The 23,578-nt window shown below is 41.2% G+C and overlaps 1 protein-coding gene across 1 annotated transcript; it reads left to right on the forward strand.

Annotated features, from left to right (window-relative positions):
- Positions 1-249: 249 nt before the first annotated feature.
- LOC118787146 (uromodulin-like) lies at positions 250-22,771 on the forward strand. Its single transcript, XM_036542603.1, has 18 exons — positions 250-374; positions 574-694; positions 5,768-5,822; positions 6,989-7,795; positions 8,154-8,240; positions 9,368-9,691; positions 11,171-11,373; positions 12,148-12,296; positions 12,895-13,143; positions 13,432-13,591; positions 19,642-19,758; positions 20,322-20,399; positions 20,970-21,077; positions 21,220-21,297; positions 21,554-21,651; positions 21,865-21,985; positions 22,229-22,296; positions 22,654-22,771. Exons 1-18 carry the CDS (start codon positions 250-252, stop codon positions 22,769-22,771), a joined length of 3,066 nt encoding a protein of 1,021 aa, XP_036398496.1.
- The last annotated feature ends 807 nt before the right edge of the window (positions 22,772-23,578 follow it).

The following is a 23,578-nucleotide window of genomic DNA, read 5'->3' on the forward strand; positions in this document are numbered from 1 at the left end:
TGAAGGTGAGAAGCTGAAATTGACGTGTGTGTCTTATTTGTCAATATTGTCAGTGTCAATTACGCCAACCACGGGGATAGAATTATATCTTGGTGTTTTTGGCACATTCAAATTTGTGATTTGCATCAAAAATCCTGGCTAAAATAGCCCACGGACCTCTATGGACCAATGTACATTTACATTCTTTCATATTTACAAAAGAGTACAATCAGGGAGCTGCGGAAACTAAATGCAGACATTGCCGAAGAAATGTACGGACTCCATACATCCATCAAGTATGAGAGGGACATCTTTAACAACCAGCTCCTGGCCAGTGAGGAAAAGCTTGAGACCATCACCAAGCTGTGTGAAGAGAAAGATAATGCTCTACAGCAGTAAGTATGAATTAAAACACTAATCAGGGACAGACAGGCTTTTGCACTCATGACATTGTAAATGAGGTAACAGAAACATGGTTTTAGGATCTTGTTATTTTATTTTCTATCTGTATGTAATGTTAGTGCTAATTTGACCGTAAGAATGAAGATAATAATCATTTGTGCTGTAAAAGGCCCTGTACTCTCTTTTTTGCAGGAGTCTGGCTCAAGAGGAGAAACAGCAGCTTGAGTCGGCCAAACTGAAAGACATCTACGAGCTGAGGATCCAGGAGCTCATGGAAGTGAATAAAGAGAAGGAGGATTTCCTCAAAGCCCAAGTGAGCACTTTCACCCAGCACTACTAATAATCACAGGGCAGTCATCTTCAAGATTTACATTGGTTCACATTCTATGAGTGATTTTACATTTCAGATATTCTGTTTACTGTTTCTCCCCATATCAAATTTCATCAGAAAAGGGCGCAGGAAAATCTGGTAAGAAAAATAAAATCACAACTGAAAGAAAGTGTTCTGATGTATTTAGAAAACGCAGAATAGTTATTCCTTTTTGCTTCTGCCCAGATGGCTGCATGCGAGTCCCAAAGAGCCCTTGAGGAAGAGAGGGAGGAGATGGCCAGTTTTCACAAGCAGTGAGTTCAGTAGCCAGTGGATTTAATTTAAATGGGTTACTTATGAGCATTGGGATGGGTCATGGCTAAGAACTGATGATCAAGTGGTAAAAAGGTGTCGGCTTAAAAGCTCAAAGCTGTCATTTGAGGTGTTGAGTGTATTCAAGGGACTTGAATACCAACTTCTATTACATCCTCCTGACTGAGATATATGGTAGATATATTTATGTTAGGTATAAGGTTTCTTAAAATTTGAGCTTTTATCATAATGATAAATCATCACTTAATTTAATTTAATCTTTATTGTTATGAAGATTTCTCTAAAGCAGTGAGCATCAAATAAGATTTTGTAAGGAGAAAATAACCCTATGTTCTCCGTTTTGCAGGAAGCTGCATCGGGAGGATTTTGAAAGGTGCAAGAGGGTGGACTCATCATTTTGGAGGGAGCAGCATGAAACCCAGGGCTCCAAGCAGAACCATGTGAGAAAGTTCAGCCAGGATTTAACACTGAGCACTCTATATGCAAGACTGTAGCTGTTGTGTGTTATATGATTCTATAGAATTGTATTCCTGTATTATAAGCTTTTAATAAGGATTTTCAATGGATTTCCCACAAGCAAGACAAAATATTAATTTTCCCCTCTTTCCTTCCAATTAAAATGGTGTGCAGCAGAAGGAGCCTGAGAGGAAGGGAGGAGAGGGCCAGCCAGCTTTTAGGAGGAGCAGACAGAGAAGACCTCGCAAAACCCCAGATTATTACCAGCACTGTGACAGATAGATGGATTAATTATTAATTGAATAAAAGTAAAATCAATAGTTGAAATAAAAAAACAGAAATATTGTGTCTTTGTAATGACATTTCAGTAAGTGTTGTTCCAGTAATAAAAAACACAGTCTGGTGACATAGCTTTTTCACACATAAATCCCTATACCATAGAGCAGCGTTTCCCAAACCTCTCCTGGAGGACCCCTTGTCCTGCATGTTTTAGATCTCTCCCTGCTCCAACACAGCTGATTTAAATGATCAACTCCTTATGAACTCCTGAAGCTGCTGAATAACAAACTGATCATTTAAATCAGCTGTGTTGGAGCAGGGAGAGATCTAAAACATGCAGGACAAGTGGTCCTCCAGGAGAGGTTTGGGAAATGCTGCCATAGAGTTTTAGGTCTTTACCTTGTGTCTTATAGTCTTATAAAAGGAGAGCAGTCTATGGCTTTGTTCTGTGCACACATCTTTCCTTTCTTTCCACTCATTTTTGTTGGTGGGCCCTGTTTTTTTTTAGCAGGTTTCTGCTCTAGAAGGCCTAGGGCAGTCATGGATCATCTTCATGTTCAGACTTCCTAACCTCTTACACTCAGCCCTTTTCATTTGCTGCCATAGTTCATCAGTGCTGAGGCTGCAAAGTGTCACACATCTCCATTACATGCTGCATACACATTGCCTGGGCTTCAACTGTATTTGCTCTCCCTCCCTCTTTCTGTCTTTCTCTCTTTGTCCCTATGCTGATCAGCATATACCTGGCTGCTAAGATGCTGGGACCATAAACAGGTCGGTAAACCCATGACATCCTTTCCCTTGCTGCTGTTTGGTGGAAGGCCGACTACAGCCGTCCCTCCAGTCACTTGACAGTCTCTGGACTTAAATAAATAACTTTTAAGTCCAGAGACTGTCAGGTAGAATTGAACCGCTGCCAGGAATTGATGCCTTTAATGTTGCTTCAGAGTATGAGAAGTTACCAGTCACCATTGTGGGTCCTTGTGAAGGCCTGCTGGTGGGAAAGGTGCATAGAGGCCTTGTGGAGGCTGGGGTCAAAGCTTATGGGGTGCACTCTTAGCCAGATGATGGGTGTTCCACCTATGATGTTTTGCATGTACTGTGGAGTGAAAGAATGCTTAGGTTTAGAGTGTACTTTGGAGCCGGGGAGAGATCTCAGACTGATAGTTGGTTGAGGATGGGGAGAGTTGGGGGGGGGGGGGGGGGGTAGAACTGCAGAGCATGAAATTATGTCAATGTCATGTTTTTGTTTCAATAAAGTAACCTTGAATTTTGTTTCTCTGTGGGGATGGGCAGATGTACCTGCAACTGAGGAGACGTGCTCATGGGACATCACTTGACAATGACTGACAGATTTTTAGACTGTCCTCCAGATTGTGGATTGGAAAGGGAGCCGAACAGCTGGTCAAGGAAGACTGTGGTTAGGTGAAGAGCCAGCAGCTGAACAAAGCCAATTCATTACTGGCCCTGTGGGGTCCCTGTCAGTGCCAGTAGATTATTAATATAATTGTTGCATTTGATTATGAAAATGTTAAAAGAACTTATTGTAATGTAATATTTCTGTACTGCTGTGAGAATTAACAAATACAATGCCAGTCCTCTCAGCCTCACATCTGAATGACATCTCGACAGGAATATGGCATACAAAGGAATGAGATTGTTTTGAACAGTGAGGTTCCGGCGAAATGTCATGCCAGAGTAAAGATATGTGTGAGGCTGGTGGCTTTTTTGGATTTGTGCCTTACACTTTTTGCAGGTCACTCTGGATAAGAGCTTCTGACCAATGAATAAATGTAAATGCTCTGTGTTCTTTTGGTTTTGGTTTCTGCATGGAGGGTTAGTAACCTGGCTAGCAATATATGGTTGAATATCTTGGCAAATCTCTAGGCCATGACCTGCATTAGAGATAAAAAGACAAACAAGTGCAAGTCTTCTCTGGAAACAGGTGTGGTAAGTGAGAAATATGCTGAGACAGGAGATTACAGTTATCGTATGTGATGAGACTTGACCAGAACAGAGGACTGTCAACTTGGATAGTGGGTGGCAGTGTAACATAGTGGTAAAGAGCAGGGCTCATAACCAAGCGGTTGCTGGTTCGATTCCCTGCTGTGGCACTGCTGCTGTACCCATGGGCAAGGTACTTAACCTCGAGTTGCCTCAGTTAATATTCAGCTGTATAAATGGATAGCATGTATGAATTGTAACCTGTGTAAATTGCCCTGAATAAGAGAATCTGCTAAATGACAATAACGTAATATAATATGTTCACAGAATATAGGAATGTATGAATCTGTCGAAATACATAATATTCCTTTGTATCATTTACCTCATGCAGACTTGACCATGTATTTTGTATGTAGAATAGACATTATCTGGCTAGATGGCTCTTATCTATAAAGATAATAGCAGTTACCTGCCTTGAACTTGTTAGGGTGTGTTTGTGTGGTTTTGATCCAACAAGATTGTGTAATACTTTTTAGATATGGAAATATGGTGTAACGATAAACAATAAATTCCTATCAATATTTGAAAGTACCGTTTCATGTTCAGTCCTTTACCGTAACGTAATGTTGGTCTATGATGTCAATATATATTTTTCATCAAATTACTTTCATATTTCTATTTTTAGTTATTTCCAAAGAATATACGTGGCACAGGTTAGCCAGCTAAATCTAAGCTTCACTGCCCAATATTGAACATTTGTCTAAAATCACAAGTTGCTGAAAGGGCGCTGGATTGTATTCCCCTCAGTGTCCAAAACAGCAATGAGTGTTGGTAAGTGTTCCATATTCATCTCAGAAGGAAAGCCACAGTCACAGACTGGGGAAGCTCCTAATTGCAAGGGCATGCCTACCTGTATCACTAGGGAAAGGAAATACTTGGACAAGAGCACCCTACCCTACTCACTATACGCTATATCTACCCCTACCATGGCAGGAAGATGCCAGAATAAATTTTTTTGCCACTGTTGACAGGTAATTCCATAAATTAATATAAAAAAATCAATCAATTTATGTAACAACTCATATCTGGAATAGGGAGGCTCATACTGGAGTAAAATGTGACCTCTGGATTGTTCAGGTTAAAAGTCTAACAGCATTTTGCACCAGCTGTAGACAGGATAATGTAGGCAGGCCTGTCAGTAGTCTAGCCTTTAGTTGAGCATGTGGGTATTTTTTATGTTTCTTCAGAGGAGAAGAATCTAATGGTAGACATATGTCTTTTCTGAAAGAAGGATGCCCAGGAAATTTTTTGCCAATGCCAAATTTGTATCAAAGATATAACAAAGGTCCTTTACTTCAAGTTTTATACTGGGAGCTACGGTGCACATACTGGAGTCAAGTCAATCTGACTATTACATAGAGTCCTTTGAATTGACCTCTGAGGAGTTAAATATGTAATTCTACAAGCCCGCCTAATCCAGAACAAATGATGTCATTTTACTGTAAATTATGACCATTGATATAATGAGGTGCCATCAAGAATGGCTCGTCCTCTCTGTTCTTCCAGAGTGTGGAATAATGTGCGGTATTTGCAAGACTTTTTAGATAAGACGAGAAGCCTGTGTATCATTCATGTTTTTATGTCTTTGTATAATCCGGTAATAAGAAAACTTTAACACCAACAAGGTGCGATAACACATCTGATATGCGTTTATTTAAAACTTATGGAGGTCAATGACAGGCTGTTTATGATGGCAGTGCATCACTTCCTAGAAACACCCTTAAACCTGATCAATGTCCCACTGTCTATAAAATCACTTCAGTGGATATATAAACCCCTGAACACAGAGGAGAACGACAGATCACTTCAGTAATTAATTGGTAAGGGTATGATAATTATTGTTTATTCCTTTGGTATAATTGATTGGAGTAATTAACAGCAATTGCTGCAGAATGTGAATATCAGTTGAATATATTGGGATTCAGGTAAAAAATGTAATATACATTTCTTACTAAGTTCTTTGTTGTTACCTTAATGTTATTGTCTTTCTCAATTTTTGTGCAGTCACCAGTCACCAAAGGAAAGAAAAGACTGAAGAACGATGACTTACAGCGCCTTGGTACTTTTACTGTCGATACCGGTCATCACTACTGCTAACGCAGGTACAATACAGTGTCTAATGACATTAGCACAAAAGCAATACAGTGCTGTGGAACTGGAGCTGCTGTCAGTGCCAGTGTAATAACAGCGTGTCACTGTTTGCTGCACAAATATGATAGTGTCAAGCTGCTGTCTCTACATGTAAAGTTTCTCACACAACACTCAAAAGAAATAGTGTTTTCCAATGTGTGACTGTACAAAGCTTTGTGGAGGAGATTTAAAATGTTGGGCTTGATGGTTTGTTCATGAGACCTTGGTTTATATTCTGAGAGGGAAAAGGCACAATAACCCTTGAAAAGAACAAAGGAAAACAGTGAAAGAAGACAAAAAATCCTCTGAAAGCTGTTCAAACAGAATCATTATATCTGAATGCATGTATTGTAGTACAATGACCCCTTTTAATTGTGAATATGAACCATTGAATGCGTTTTATTAATGATTCTGTTGGATATGCTTAGCATAACAGTGTCTAAGAAAAAGTATCCACAGTCCTGATTTTATAACAATCCACCTTCACGTTGTTTATCAGAAATGTCACCAGCATCAACTGTTATATGACACTAAATCCAGATTCATGATGAGAGAAAAACCGGACTGAGAACATGAGAGGCAAAAAAAACAAAAAACAATCCTTATTGCCCCATCAGAGGTTATGCTTTATTCAGTGAACTTCTGAAGGGAGGTTGAAGAATATTAAATTATTTAAGCCTTTTAGTGTGTGGATACTGTCTGTTTATTTGCGCTGTGTTTTACATGAGTATATCAAATATATTTAAATATAAAAAATGACTACAGGTTTCATATAATATAAATGCTGAGCATAATCCCATTCTTATTCAGTTTATTTTCATGAAAACAAAGTATTTCTTGTCCATGCTCAGGAACTTAACCATCGCTTAATATTGCATCTATAGGAAAATATAGAGTCAATTCTCAATGATCTGGCCAACAAAAAAGGTCCCAGGGAATGCAGTGTGTCATAAATGCAGGGGCTGTTTGTAATAAACAGGTCACACTGACTGATAACACACAGATGAGATAACAGCTTAAAATGGTCCATTCAGAGTTGCAGTGCATGTCTGCCTTCAGTGCGGGTGATTTTCATGCCTGACGTTGCTTTAGCAGATGTGGTTGTCACCAGCTGTGAGGCGTGCCACAAGGACGCCACCTGCCGCACGTCTCCTGGCGTCCCTGCGACCAGAACGTGCAGCTGCGGGGACGGCTTCGTGGGCGACGGTCTTACCTGCTACAACCGCACGGCGTGTAGCGGCGACCCGCTCTGCTGTCGCTCGGGCTACCGCTGGTCTACGGAGCGCGGGTGCACGGACGTCGATGAGTGCGCCTTACCCGGAGGGGCGTGTGCCCCCTCTCTGGTCTGCGAAAACACGCCCGGGTCCTACGACTGCTTGCTGCCACATGATGGGTCACAGTCCAATCAGCAGTCAGGAGCCAGCTCAGAACCACGCCCTGACTCGCACTCTCTGCTGTTCGGCTGCGGGGATGTTGTGTGCCCGGCGGGGGAGGACTGCGTGAGTGTCGATGGCACACCCCGCTGCCTGGACCCCTGCCAGCACTACTCCATACTCAATCATCCATGGCGCGCCACTGACTTTACTGCTAACCACAGCGTGCCGGTGTGTGATAGCCGAGACGACTGGCACGGCTGGTACCGCCTGTACCTGGGCGAATCGAGCGTGCAGATGCCAGATAGGTGCATCGAGCGGCACAGGTGCGGGACAGACGCCCCGCTGTGGCTCAAGACCCCTCACCCAGCCGTGCAGGACGGAATCGTCAAGCGTCGCGTCTGCGGGAGCTGGGAGCAAGGCTGCTGCCAGTTTGAATCAAATCCTATCCACGTCAAAGCCTGTCCCGGAAATTACTTCGTCTACAAGTTAGTCAGCACTAGCGCCTGTCGACTGGGCTACTGTGCAGGTAAAGTGTGTCATTCATGTACATACACAGACGTTTTTTTCTTACAGTTTCCGTTTCTTTCAAGAGAGACATGTGTTTGCTTAAGTTCCTTTGGGTAGTGATTAAGGGAATTTCACTTGCAACCTCAAAGTTAAAGGACGAAACCCAGGGTGGGACACAGACATTTTTTGTACCGGTCAGCAAGGTGCTTTAAATGCAGTTTCATCAGTAAATGTTCAAACAAAGTGACATATTCAAAGAGGGAAGTACATAAGCTGACCAGGACAACTAAGCAAACGCATCCAAGTAATAGTGACTAAATAGCGCTGCTGCCGGTTTGTGGTACTGGACTTCCTCAGTCAGTGCTCTGCTCTTTCAGACGTCAACACCGCTGTGTGCGGGACCTGCAGGGAAGACGAAACCTGCGTGAGGCAGGACAAAATCACTTGGAGGTGTGAGAGGCAAGGTGAGTGCTCGCAGCCTCTGAATCAACTCCACCCTTGCATGAGGTGTAAAAATATGTCTTGGTTGTGGCCATTTTTGCCTCTCTCAGAAAGAGGTGGCAGGGAATTACTTAGCCCTGCCGTGGCCCACACTGTAATGAGGTATACTCATTTTATTTAGCTTACTAACCTGGTTTCATTTTTATCTGAGTAGCCTGATAGCTGACTAGCTAGCTACCTTACATTTACCTGGGGTCAGCTCTTACTTATTTTTGAGAAAAAAAAACTGGGCATATTGATGAGGTTATTTACAGTCAATTAATGTTTCAGAGAGGGAATGCACCAAAGATACCAGTTTCCCATCTTCCACTTATGTACGCTAATAGCTAAGAAATAGCCTAAATGTCCAATATACACTTGTTAATGTTGCCGCGATTACCACCTTGTGACCCTGAGATGTATGATAGAAGAAATTTGACCTTGAGGAGGGAAATCTACAAGCCTGCAATTTTCTTCACCCTAGTACAGTCTCGAGATGGTTGGATATTACAATTCATACCATTCAAAGGGTTATTAGCCCAAAGAGAAGAATCCAAAATTTGGATGCACTTACTGTATACTGCATTAAAAAGTCAACAGAACCTGACCATCTAGCTGAAACTAATTCAGGTGAACATTCTCTTATCAAGAATTTACTGTCACAGGAGATTGGGGGTGGGTATAAATATATAGTGATAAAACATGGCCACCATATGGTCCATTCAGGAAACCTAAACCTAATGATTTGGACATTTCAAAGTAAGAATCAGGCCCTGCATTATTTAACTTGCTTGGGATGAGTGTCTCCAAAGGAAATTAATCCAAGGTATGTAATAGTGATGTAATTACTGACGCTGCCAGTTTGGAATAGCAGAGTTTCAGGCAGTGCTCTGTTCTTTCAGATGCCAACACCGGGATGTGCGGGACCTGCGGGGAACACGAATCCTGTGTGAACCGGAGGTGTGAGAGAATGGGTGGGTGAGTGCTCACAGCTTCTGAATCTTCTTTACCATTATACAAAATGTAAAAATAGCTATAATAGCTATATTATAGCTATAGCTATATAGCATAAATAGTAGCTATATCGATTTCTAATATCTTTTTTGTTTGCTTGTTTCAGTGGACGGCCAGATTAGACTGTCTAATGGAAATAATTACTGCTCTGGGAGGGTGGAGATCTTCCACAACGGCCAGTGGGGAACGGTGTGTGATGATATATGGGACATGAATAACGCTGCGGTGGTGTGCAGACAGATGGGCTGTGGGAGGGCTGTGTCCGCTCACAGCTCCGCCCACTTTGGACCAGGCAGCGGGCCGATCTGGTTGGACAATGTGCAGTGCACAGGCAGCGAATCCGCTCTCACACAGTGCACACACCTTGGGTTTGGGACACACAACTGTGGGCACGGTGAAGACGCAGGAGTGATTTGCTCAGGTAGGATGAAGTCTCTCATGTCTTCCTTAAATGCATTAAATTGACAAAAAATAATGAGAAGAATTCTTTCTCTGCTGGAAAGAAGTTCTAAAATCCATGATTGAATCCAGCTTTGATAGTCATGAACTGCCTGTCTCGCCAAGGTGATACTGTTTCACTACATCACATTATATGCATTTACAGTTGAAACATTAAATTACATTAAATGCATGTAATATAATGTAATGTTTCAACTGTAGTTCCTGAAAGAAAACTTTGAGCAAATCATTCTTGAAAGGGGAGGAATTACTTAGGCAACAAATGCAATATATGTCAAGATAATAGCTTACAATTCAAATAAAGAGTAATTAATTTGCATCAACTTTTTTCCCATACATCATGAAATGTTTAACATCCGTGTAAGTAAGACCAGGGTGACACTGTCAAATTAAAATACACTTCCACCAAGGATGAGGGAAGTCAGTAACACAGGATTAATAGATAAATTAATATATAAATGAATATATTGTACTTTTCATGCACTGCAATCAGAGAAGCTGATAAGCACTCGAAGAGTTTACAACCCGAGGACAGTGCATGTGAAACGTCAAAAAGAAAATGTTTTTGAATGATTCCCACAATTTTTACACAACACAGGAGAGTGGAAAGTTCTGCATGCCGCAGTGTCATTAGTTTCATCCATCACCCATGAAAAAATCAGCAATAACTTTGCTCTCTCTAACATCATGGCAAAATGGAGGCGATCAGATCAGTCTGGGGTATTTCTGACATACCAGAAAACAAAGCTGAAGATTCAAATGCCCTCCCAGAACTTTATCATAACTGCCAATTAGTTTGGCAGTTATGATAAAGTAGTTGCCCTTATTGTAAGAATCTATGCCCTTACGGTTATTACCCTTATTCTCTAGAAGCCAATTCCTGTCTCCTCAGCAAGGAGGATGCACTGATCAAACAAATTCAGATTGGCTCATTTTTACCTAATTTCATGACGCTTTGCTGCTTGGAGATGAGTGCCTTTGTCTGTATGTTCATCCTGTACTCTGCACAGTAAATTTAATCCAACACTTCCACTGACTTGCCTTTACAAAAATTCATGCCTTTTGCAAGTTCTGTCAAAATTATGGGCATCAAATCCTGTCCTTGACCATGTCACCAGACTGGGCCAGCAGTACATCAGCTCAATTTTTATCAAAGAGTTCAATATCAAAGCCGGGGTTCTAGGGAAGGAAATTGTCTTCATAGTATTGTTGTTATCCGGTCATAGCCAGACAAAGCATCTCATTGACTTAAAATTAAAAATTTCCCAGTAGATTTCATCTAGGAGCACAGCTTCCATGGGTCAGCTTACCTTGGCAAGAGGGAATTTTAAGATGTTCAACAGTTAGCACTATTACACAAAATACTTAAAGTCAAGATGAAATCCCTAAGCACACGCAATGCCGCTTTATATTTATGCACTTTTAATTATGTGACATACAGAGCCGTCCCCCGTCCCCACCCTGCAGCTGGTGTGCGGGAGGAGCTTCCTGCAGGCGGGGCTTCTCCGGAATCCCCTGGGAGTTTTGGGCCTGAACGCATCATCTGCTCACCTGGCCGACTTCAGATGCAGCGCACAGGAGAACAGCAGCGCCGTGTGGTTTCAGGTGGAACGCAGGGAGGGCAGCTGTGGGACCCAGCTGAGGGTGAGGCTCCGCCCCTGAACCAGCCTCCGCAGTCTTCGCATTGTTTCAGTTTTTTCTCCTTATATTTATTTAAAAAATACGGCTCACCTTTACCCACGGCTGAACGTTTGTTAAAAACCTCAGTAAAAGCTTCGGCGGGATGTGGATGTAATTGCCTGAACTGATTATCTCAAGCTGGGAAATGCTAAGCCTAAATCGGGTTGTGACATCTGGTTTGATTCTCTTTTTCCTGAGAGTGGTGCAGTGCCCCAACACTCTTGCATGAATTACAGGGAAAACACGTTTCCGCTATTAATGTCACACTAATTTGCTAAAAGAGAGAGCAACTGCCACAAACCACTCTGTAGTGAAAATTCTTGGCAATTTCGTGCATACAAAGTTCTGTGTTTGACCAGAGCTGATAATATATTTATATATTCACATTAAATTGATTTGAGGGGAGTTCTCATGGAGGGAAAAGGTCTATAATTCACATTTTCAGAAATGGTTTTCACTGTTTTTTCAGCATAGGGGCACAGTATACAGTACATGCTGACAACAGAGCTCTCACTCTGTTACTGACAGGCGTTCAGCAGAGCTGAAAATATGATTATCGTGCCTCTTCATAGGATTCAGTAAACAAAGGTTTCATTTTACAACACCAACTTTTTTTGAGTTATTTCTTTATTTCTGAGAGATCCATCAATTTGTGCATAATCAAAAAATCAAGACCTCCTATATTATGCTTCAGCCCCAGGGGTCTTACCTGCGTGTCTCTTTTCTTGTGCCTGACAGACGAATGGAACCCACGCCGTTTACTCCAACAGTTTGTTTGTCTACCCCGTCACCGAAGAGTTTTCCCACCCTGTGAGCTTTCCGTTTTCCTGCGTGTACCCCCTGGATGTGAACGCCAGCCTGGGCGTGGCCATCAAGCCATTTTTAAAGTGAGTTTACCTGGTCATTATCACAGCGTACTGGTGGTGCTACAGGAGAGGACATGTCCCTTTGAAAGTTAAACTATGCCTTAACCTTAACTACCTGTGAGTCGTGTTAAAGAAAATGAGGGAGAGTGTCTTACAGATTAAGTAGCAGCTTCCCTTTTGTGATAACTACATGGCTGTCTTTTTGCTATTGTCTCTTACATTGTACTATCAAAGTACCGTGATTTTATGTTATAATTTGTGTTTTGTTTCTTTATGGTATCTTGTAGTGATGCCCCACCACATCCCTGTCCAGTATACCACTGGTCATATACTTTGAATACCACAAAACAAAATAATTTATTAGTTTGTTAATTGATTCTGTCACTGTCTAGCCTGTTCCTTCTTGTTTATGCATTTCAGTATCAGCTGTGTATTTGTGGTTACTTTTTCTGTACTGAATTACCATGCTAGTTCTTTGGCACCTAAAATCATCACAGAGAGTCTTATAGAATGAAGCAGTTATTGCTGCGTACCTTTGGGAGAATCACCTGGTTTGGCAGATCTTTCATCTCCAGTGTGTCTGAGAGTGAGTGACTCATTTTCTATGGCTGCTTGGCAGTATGGAGGAGGTGGGGGTTGTGGGGATGGGCCCCAGGGCCAGGGCCACCATGTCTCTCTACCGCAATGCCAACTACACAGACCCCTACACCACGGGTGCGGTCGTCCTGCCCCTGGGCTCCGCCCTGCATGTGGGAGTGTCCGTGGAGGAGGCAGATGTGGACAGGTTTGCCGTCATTCTGGAAGACTGCTACGCCACGCCCTCCACCGATCCACAAGACCCTGTGCAGCACTTCCTGATTCAGAGCAGGTCAGCACTCCGACACCGCCCCCAGACCCCTGCTCTACCCCCTTCATTGAACTTAATCAGTTCCTTTTTCTTACAGAAGAAATATAAATCCTGTCTTCTCTCTGACACCATTCAATTTTGTGTTCAGCATTAACTGTGTCCTGTTAATAGTACTCAACAAACACATCTACAAACTGTGTTAATCTGATGGCCTCTGTGAAGGGTTGGATTCGGCCCCGCTGTAGACCTGAGTATGTTTGCATGCATTTCGTAAACAATACCTTTCCTGCCTCCGGGCTCCTCCTGCAGGTGTCCCAGCAACCCTCGCTTGGTGACAATAGAAGAGAGCAGGCCCCCCCTCCAGCGGCGTTTCTCCGCCCTGCTGTTCCTGTTCATGGGAGACTACGAAAACTTCTACCTGCACTGCAGTCTGAGTCTGTGCGATGACACAGAGGCCACCTGCTCCCAGGTACCTCCTGCTTCTGTGCAAATTATTTTTGCTCTGTTGTGCATCAGATGCCATTGTTTTCCTTTCTAATTACGAAGTTGTCAGGTTGGCCTGTGATGTTTTTATCTAACTAGTTAGCTAGTTGCTGTGAACTCCCACCTACTCACAGAATACTGCTTATTTCCAGGGTTGCAGGGATGTCACCCCCCCAATCTAGTTGCTTTGCTGCTTGACATGCCAGCCCACAGTAAATATGAAATGAGCTTAAGAGTTCAAACACAGCAGTCTGAGTATAGCACAATTAGTTTTGAAACTAGATTGATTTTTAATTTGTCCTGTTCTTTGACATTGTCTTTTCACCATGCTGGTGATACTGGTACGGAATAGGAGCAATGTTATCAGATCTCTCAAAACACTGACTCTCTCTGTTCCCTTAGTTCTACATATACAGTACGCACACATGATCTCCACAGAGACAGAAATTTCTTCAGTTAATACCAGGCTTCTGCACTGTAAGGCCAGCCTGACACCCAAGAGGGCAGTCATGGAGCGGGTAACATCCACAAATTCTGTTACTTACTTAATTTGTTTATCTCCACAGACTTGCCGCCGATCCAGAGTATCTCGGTCAGTCTCCCAAAACGAGCCCCTGACCCTTGGACCCATCACCTGTAAGCGTGAGCTCAGAATTTCAGAATGACAGAGGTTCTGTAGAGGTCCATGTCCAGCATTTTACTGCATGACTGATTATAAACCCATTGTCTGGTGTAGTCTGGAAGTAGAGTCAGTCTGAAATGGGTGTAGAAGTATATCTGATGTGGGGACAGGCATAGTATGTACTTAGGGTTATCGTAGTATTTAGTTATTAGGTGCTGAGAGTTTAAATTATTGCACTGTAGCATTGAATTTGTATAAGGTTTATATGTACTCAGGAATAGTTTTACTGCAATGTAATATTTAATTGGTGTTAGTATATACTTAGACTAATATTGTCTGTAGTCTTCACTTGAGGTAAAAGTTCTTAGTTCTTAGTGTTAGAATCAATGCAATATGTACTCCTGATTATAGTTATCGTGGAATGTGCTTCACAAGGGGTAGACATCTGTCAATCAGACTGAGCTCAGAGGAGCTTTCACACCTGCAAACAGGTAATTGTCAGTTTCTGTCTTTCAGGGGAGAAGGCCTAGGATGATTCCTGAACAACCACAGGTGAACACATAAACACATGCACACGCACACACGCTCATATAAGCACACACACACACACACACACACACACACACACAATCTCTCAATCGCCCATCTCTCTCAAAAGAATTATCTAACACGTGTTTAGTATTTTAGTAGTTTAGTGTTGCCATTTGCATATAAGTATATAAATTATGGAAGTATGTATTAATGGTAATGCACTTGTTTGTGGTAGAAGTAGCACTGGTAATAGCAGTATTGTTTATGAAATCAACAGGAAATGCAACACGTTGCTCCAGCTGTACTTAATTCTCTCCTTTCTCCCCTCTTGGTTTCAGGGTCTCTGGAACTCTCTCTACTTGCTTTGAGTCACATGGGATGCAGTTTTTCCTGTCCCTGCTCTGGCCTCTCATGTGTGTCCCAGCCTCTCTTCCCCACTTGTTCTGATTGGTCACATGCCTTCCACATTGTGGCCTTTGCCAGGTCCAGTTGCTCACACCAGAATGACACTGAGGAAGTGAACAATTGTGTCTACAGACAGCACAGAGTTTGACTGTTATCCTTAAAAGGGCAATTTTTTGTTAGGAACGTAACTCAGCTGCCCCCTCTGAAATGTCACATGGAGGACCTTTTGAACCACACTGGTAACACTGAGTGTGTGTGTGTGTGTGTGTGTGTGTGTGTGTGTGTGTGTGTGTGTGTGTGTGTGTGTGTGTGTGAGTGCGTGTGTGTGTGCGTGCGTGTGCGTGTGCGTGTGCGTGTGCGTGTGCGTGTGCGTGCGTGCTTCTGTATTTGCTTGCAAATAGGGTTGGATCCATGTCTCATCCCCATGAAAGATGAATGCAAATCATAACAATGTTATTTTTTTATTTCCCATGCAATATGCATTAAGAATGTAACGTGCAATGTATAATGAGATTATTTTTTATTGATAGTATCATTGACACGTCCTGATCCAACTGATATTGTATCAGAATGATTGCTGGTTTGGTTTTAAGTATTGTGAGAACAAAGCATTTGTAATCAAGGATGCCTGTTCCTGAAACTGCAGCTTGCCTTCCATTTAGTCCATCCAGTCAAATAGATTACCTCAGGTCACTCTGTCAATAATCCAGTAATCCATACAGAGGTTGTGCTAATTTTTCATCTATATAACACAACTCTTTGTGTCACCTGTAGGGGAGGGGCTTACTTTTCCATAACCAATCGCAGTGTTGCTGGAGGTGAAGTGAGTTGTTGGTCTCTCTTGAGAGTGTCAACTACTTAGTTTGCCCAGCACGCACAGGCAATACTACATTCCCGTGTGGGGGGGTTGGCCTATGATTATGTTTTTTGTTTTAGTCTGTTTGTTGTGTTTTTCCTCAGTTGATTTTTTAAAAAATACTTTTTCTAATAAAACTTCATTCAGAATATAAATGACTGAGAATTAAATCCTTGGAGTCAGCATTAATCTCCGTTCACGACAAGATGGTGACATATCATTTGCTATCACAAATGGTACAATGGTGTCAAAGGCTGCCAGTGCAAAAAGGTTCTTACATTGGTCGTAGAGTGACACCAGCCAGGGGGCTCACAAGCATCACACTTAATGAAAACTTTATCTTAAGCATAGTTACATTAACAACTGGAAAAAATTAGGGTTTTGCCTTTGAGAAAGTTGATGATTCAAGTCATCCATTTGCAGGAACTGAAAAGACTAATGCACAGTAGACTCCATACTAAAATGTCTGAAAAATAGTAAGTTTCTGCGTTTTGTAGTATTTCAGCTACACACCCAAGAGGAGTATGTCTTTGTAACCCTGACAGCTGGATCCTTAGATATGATACATTCACAGCACCTCTAATCTGGCCAGATTAGTTGACCTCTCTGTGGAGAAAAAACCTGTAACCCAGGTGGATAACCCTGGTGCATATGTGAGTGTACACCTGTGTGGGCATGCCAGTGTGTTTTGCTTGTGATGACCTGGTACTGACTGTGATTGTCTACAGCAGCAAAATCACACCTTGGCAGAGTGCTCCTTGCTGATGGTTCCCGTTATGTTTTATACCCTAGCCTTATACAGTTAACCTAAAGAATTCTTCAAATTAACAAAAGTTACCTTTTCACTTAACAAAGAAAGTGAATACCCTTTAACTAAATTTCATTGATTGAACCTGATTCACACAGTAACACACTCCTGTCAGTACTCTGTCGTTACAGTGTACCGTGCGTCTGCAGGTAGTATAAGGTGTGCCTCTCTTCTTCCTCCAAAGGGATTTTGAACAATTAAATCCAGAGCTTTATTCGGAATTGTTATTGCGCATCGTAACAGCGCCATCTGTCGGTAAAATTTAAGGTAACTACCGATAGAATTATCCACCCAAGGCGCAGATTGATTGTAGTCTAGATCTGTAAAACAGTGAACAGATGTTTGTTAAAAAGTGCATCTCCATTTCGTATTTCGTCTCAATTGTTTCCCAAATGATTAGCAAGATGCTTCGGACCACCAGCTCTCCCGCCACACTGTAGAGCATAGAAGCATTAATCAGTGTGCCGACTCGTCCGCACGATTGCGTTCAATCAAAGCTGACATTGGACGATGAACCCCTGCTGCACTGAACTGTGAGGCTTCGGAGCTGTCAGACCCCAGTCAATTTGGATTTGTCTTTTTTTTTTTGACATGGTGCACCATATTGTAAAATAATCTTGTGAAAATATTGTAACATTAATTTTAACCAGCGCCCCCTAAGTGAAACCGGGTCAGTTCGACTGATTTAATTTGCTGTTTCTCTTGAACATTTCATTTCAATGAATTTCTTTTCATTTCTTGTAAACAAGTCACAAACAAGTGGTTACTAAAACACATAATTTAGTGGGATTATTTTGATTTGAATTTTTAAGATTATTTTCATAGAACACTCCACAGAGAACGTTTCAACGATCTAAGGTCAGACCTGACACAACGAGCCTTCTTTGACATCATACGATTTCATGGTTTACGTCACAATGACCTGATCTTTTGGCTGGTGTATAAATTGACTGCTCTTATACTAGATATCACCATTTATCGCCTGGCTTTACGAAGATCGCGCATTTTATTCCAGATTTCGAGTGTTTGTTCTTTGTTACCATACGTGTACAGTAGCTACCAGCAACAGAGACTGCCATCATGGCAGCGATTTGGCGCTGGTCGCTGTTTATTTTATTATTTAATATAGGCATGCCGAGATATGGCGTGCACGACAAATTCTTTATTTGTGACCCATCTGATGACGGACTGTGTAACGGCAAGTACATTTTGGCTAAATAACTGCCTAACCCTTCTTTAGCTAGGCGGCTAATGAACTAAAAGTGTAAAACTAGTAGGCTATTCTAATTGAAAATAAGGTAAGGTAAGGTAAACAGTGAGTCTGATCCTAGATCAGCACCTACAATCAGCTCCAGCGTGGGAGTGACATGTCCGTTAAAGTCTCTATGAGTTACGACCGCTGCTTATACACTACAATACAGTACATTCCATGCAGGAGAATAACCCTAGTAACCAAAAATATTTCAAAATATTGTCCTTATTATTTCTGATTCTTAAACAACAACACCCTGTATGTAAACTATATGTGACAAGGTCATTTTGCTTACCTGCCATCTCTGAATGATAATCATAAATATGACAGCCACCTAAGAAACAAACCGCTTGAAAATGACATTTGCCAACCCTTTGGGGCACTTAAATTGTTAGCTTTAAATGTTGGTGAACTTTTTCTAGCTAGCTTACTGTCATTTTCAGACCATTTGTTCCTTAGAAGCTAGTTATGTATCTATATCTTTAGAAAAAAATACTAAAAATAAATAAATGAGTATCAGCTACAGCATGTATGAACATCATGTATATAAGAACGGAGTGATATCAGTAGCTTTACTCAGCAAAATGTCTCTTTTCCACAGTCCTGAAGTTCAGATGGGAGGACATACCGCTCTCCCCCACTGAATCTGTAAGTACATTCAAGTAGATACTGATTGTCAAACAGAGGTGAATGTGTGTCTTTGGTGATAACACTTCTGGGAATATATACTTCTCCATTGCCAGTACACCACCAGTTGATTTCTGAGTTTCTGTGAGCTCGTCAGTCTCCAGCAATGGCAAAAAAAAAAAACATAGTTCATTGTATGTTACAAAGTTGCTTTGCGTATAAAGTACCTTTTAACCTGTCATTGTAATCAGAATGCATGTTTAAGGAGGGGCACTGCACAATTAAAAACGGTATCTCTTTTTTCAATTCAGGAAAAGACCGATGACAAAATGAAGAACGCTGCTGACTTGCACAGTGACATTTGCCTCCCAGAAGATAAGCGTAAGGTGGAAGTTTGCTTGGAGGCAGAACGTCCACTTGCAGGTGTTTGGATTGCAGTGTTCCTTTTAATATGAACATTTCTCAATGGTAGGGTGCACATTTTGTCATGTTTTAATATCTAAAACTGTATGTCTGGTTTCTCTTGTTTCAGATAATTCCTCTTACAAACAGGAAGAGGATCGGTCCCTGCCTGGAGCTGTTAAAAGTATTTTCCATCTGGCTCAAGAAATTGTAAGTTTTGACAGCATTTTTTGTTTATCTAATGGTTAGAATTACTTGTAGCTTAAACTAGTTTTTGTAACAAGGAATTCACTCTGCATTGCTGATCATGGAAATCCCATTTAGTATTTACCCCAAAAATAATCTTAGTGAATAAGTGTGTGCCTTTTCATTCATCATTTTGCTGAATTATAAATGTTCAAATGTGGACTGCAGAGTTTGGCAAACATATTTGTGGAGGATATGTTTATTGATTAAGGTGGGTTCTGTTGGCCCAATATAGCCATAGTGAGCAGCTGTTTTAACCCAGACAATTCTTGCTGATTTTTGTTCAGCTGACCAACAGCCTGCTGGAGAAATGGCAGCCACTGCTCACCTTCAGCTCCAATATCCTCATTATGGCAGCGGAAGTGCTAACAATGTTGATATTCGTCTGGCAGACGGTGCTCACTGTAAGCCATTATGTGTATTTTTCTGTTTCCTAGTCCTCTCTTTCTATTCTATCATAAAGCCTCTGTCATACCTAATATGCACAGCATTTGTCTGCATGTGTTTCAATATTTGGTATTGATGTGTTTTGTCTTGTCTTTTATCTTCAGGTTAAATGCAGAAAACACCTGAGTAAGTTTTGAATATCTACTTGTATTTTGCCATTCATATTAATGATTTCTCGTTCATGTCTTACCAACTTTCCTGAAATTTCTATTTTAAAAAAATTAAATTTCCATTTGAAATTTGTGTTATTAGTTATCGAAAAGGAAAAGGAGAGGACAGATCAGCAGAAAAGGGAGGCAAAAGCAGCCAGTAACATCAAGGCCCAGAAAAAGCACATTAAGATTCTGCAGGAAGAGCTTAAAGCAAATCAACATTCCCACAAGGCACAGGTGAAGAAGTGCAGCTGATACTAATTCAGAACTTCTCCGTCACAAGAAACAATTGTCAACTGTCAAGGGATTTTTGTGAAGGTTCTGGGAACATGTTTCATCATCATTCAGCTCGTATTTTTCCATTTCAGATCAAGGAAAAGGATCTAAAAATCCAAGAAAGAGAGAACCACCTGCTGTCAGCCACCAAGGAGAATGGAGAGCTGAAGGTGAGAAACTGAAACTGACATTGTGACATTTGTCAGTATTGTTGGTGTCAGTAATGGCTACCACTGCATTGTGGTGTCTCCAGCACATTGAGAATTGTGGTTTTCTTTGAAAACCCTGGCTGAAATCATCAATGCACCTCCTTGGTACAATTTATATTAACATTGATATCATATTTCTAAAAGCATTCAATCAAGGAACTCCATGGCCGAAATGTAGAAGTGGCAGAGCAGATGGATAGACTCCATGAATCCATCAGAAATGAGAGGGAGAACTTTAATAACCAACTCCTGGCCACTGAAGAAAAGCTGGCCACGGTTAGCAAGCTGTTCGAGGAAAAAGACGATGCTCTACAGCAGTAAGTATGAAGTAGACTTCAGGCAAAGACAGGATTTGTACACTCATATTGTATATGAGGCAACAGGCACATGGATTTAAGATCTTGATGTTACTCCAATTTTAGCTGCAACTTCATCTCTACATGAGGTTCATACTAATTGTGCTGAGGCAGAAAATACTTAGTTCTGCTGTAAAAGGACCTGTGCTCTCTGTTTTGCAGGAGTCGGGCTCAGATTGAGGCACATCAGCTTGAGCAGGAAAAGCTCAAAAACAGCTATGAGCAGAGGATCAAGGAGCTCCTGGAGATGAGAAGGGAAACAGAGGACTCCCTCAATGCCAAAGTGAGCACATTTGCCCAAGACTACCAATAGAGTGTGCTTGCTTCACGAAAGTCACGGATTTGTCATAGGATTTTTTTTACATGAATGTAGGTCTTGGGAACACATTTCATCACCTTTTATTGCCTGTGTTTGTCCATTTTAGATCCAGGAAAAGGAACTCATGATCAAGGAAGCTGACAGTCAGCTGCTGTCAGCAATGAGTGAGAATGGGGAGCTGAAGGTAAGAAGCTGAAATTGACGTGTGTGTCTTATTTGTCAATATTGTCAGTGTCAATTACGCCCATCATGGGGATAGAATTATATCTTGGTGTTTTTGGCACATTCATCAGAAATCCTAGCTAAAATAGCCCATGGACCTCTATGGACCAATTTACATTTACATTCTTTCATATTTACAAAAGAGTACAATCAGGGAGCTGCGGAAACTAAATGCAGACGTGGCTGAAGAAATGTACGGACTCCATACATCCATCAAGTATGAGAGGGACATCTTTAACAACCAGCTCCTGGCCAGTGAGGAAAAGCTTGAGACCATCACCAAGCTGTGTGAGGACAAAGATAATGCTCTACAGCAGTAAGTATGAATTAAAATACTAATCAGGGACGGACAGGCTTTTTCACTCATGACATTGTAAATGAGGTAACAGGAACTTGGTTTTAGGATCTTGTTATTTTATTTTCTATGCTACTTACGTCTGTAGTGAGTAAGGTTAATGCTAATTTGACTGTAAGATTGAAGAAAATAATCATTTGTGCTGTAAAAGGCCCTGTACTCTCTTTTTTGCAGTATACTGGCTCAAGAGGAGAAACGTCAGCTTGAATTGGCCAAATTGAAAGAGAACTACGAGCTGAGGATCCAGCAGCTCACAAAGATAAATAGAGAGAAGGAGGATTTCCTCAAAGCCCAAGTGAGCACATTCACCTAGCACTGCTAATAATTACAGGGCAGTCATCTTCAAGATTTACATTGGTTCACATTCTATGAGCGATTTTACATATCAGATATTCTATTTACTGTCTCTCCCCAGATCAAATTTCATCAGAAAAGGGCGCAGGAAAATCTGGTAAGAAAAATAAAATCACAACTGAAAGAAAGTGTTCTGATGTATTTAGAAAATACAGAATATTTATTCCTTTTTGCTTCTGCCCAGATGGCTGCATGCGAGTCCCAAAGAGCCCTTGAGGAAGAGAGGGAGGAGATGGCCAGTTTTCACAAGCAGTGAGTTCAGTAGCCAGTGGATTTAATTTAAATGGGTTACTTATGAGCATTGGGATGGGTCATGGCTAAGAATGGATTATTAAGTGGTAAAAAGGTATCAGTTTAAAAGCTCAATGCTGTCAATATTGTCAATCAGTTGAGGTGTTGAGTGTATTCAAGGGACTATTACATCGTCCTTACTGAGATATATGGTAGATATATTTATGTTAGGTGTAAGGTATCTGAATGGTGAGCTTTTAACATAATGATAAATAATGACTTCATTTAACCTTTGTTGTTATGAAGATTGCTCTAAAGCAGTGAGCATTAAATAGGATTCTGTCAAGGGAAAATAACCCTATGTTCTCTGTTTTGCAGGAATCTGTATCGGGAGGATTTTGAAAGGCGCAAGAGGGTCCACTCATCATTTCGGAAGGAGCAGCATGATATCCAGGGCTCCAAGCAGACCCACGTGAGAAAGTTCAGCCAGGACTAACATAGAGCACTCTCTATGCAAGACTGTAGCTGTCCTGTTTTAATAGATTCTGTAGAATTGTATTCCTCTAATATAAGCTCTTAATAAGGATTTTTAATGGATTGTCCACAAGCAAGACAAAATATTAATTTTCCCCTCTTTCCCTCCAATTAAAATGGTGTGCAGCAGAAGGAGCCTGAGAGGAAGGGAGGAGAGGGCCAGCCAGCTTTTAGGAGGAGCAGACAGAGAAGACCTCGCAAAACCCCAGATTATTACCAGCACTGTGACAGATAGATGGATTAATTGTTAAATGAATAAAAATAAAATCAATATTTGAAATAATTAAAACAAAACAGAAATATTGTGCTGTCTTTGAAAAGACTTTTCCAAAAGTATTGTTCCAGTAATAGAAAACACTTAATCTAGTGACATTAGCTTTTACACACAGAGCCCCCTACATCATACGGTCATTGTGTCAACAGCTTCCTAGCTCGTCACCTAGTCTGATAAAACATTTGCTGCATCATATGATTTCACATAATAACAAAATCACCTCCTGTATTTTGTTCTTTTTGTTTTGGTTGAATTTCGGTCTGTTATATTGCTAATGGCTCTGACGTGACATCAGCTTGTTTAAAGTTTTATTTCTGTTAACGGCAAGTAGGCTGGGCGCGATGTACCGCCTGTTTATAAATGTTAATTTTTTTATTTTTTTTTATAATGGTCAGCTATCTTAGAAATGATATATACTGAATGTAAAAAAATACCCAGTCGTGTATTGTATTCTATTGTGAAGCTCTGTAATATGTTAATTATTTTTAATAGTAT

Source organism: Megalops cyprinoides, chromosome 1 (genome assembly GCF_013368585.1).
Source record: "Megalops cyprinoides isolate fMegCyp1 chromosome 1, fMegCyp1.pri, whole genome shotgun sequence".
In the NCBI taxonomy this organism is placed as follows: Eukaryota; Metazoa; Chordata; class Actinopteri; order Elopiformes; family Megalopidae; genus Megalops; species Megalops cyprinoides.

Coding starts and splice junctions, on each gene's coding strand:
- LOC118787146 (XM_036542603.1), top strand. CDS start 250: ATGTACGGACTCCATACATCCATCAAGTATGAGAGGGACATCTTTAAC. Junction 375..573: donor AAAGATAATGCTCTACAGCA/GTAAGTATGAAT, acceptor TCTTTTTTGCAG/GAGTCTGGCTCAAGAGGAGA. Junction 12,297..12,894: donor GCCATCAAGCCATTTTTAAA/GTGAGTTTACCT, acceptor GCTGCTTGGCAG/TATGGAGGAGGTGGGGGTTG.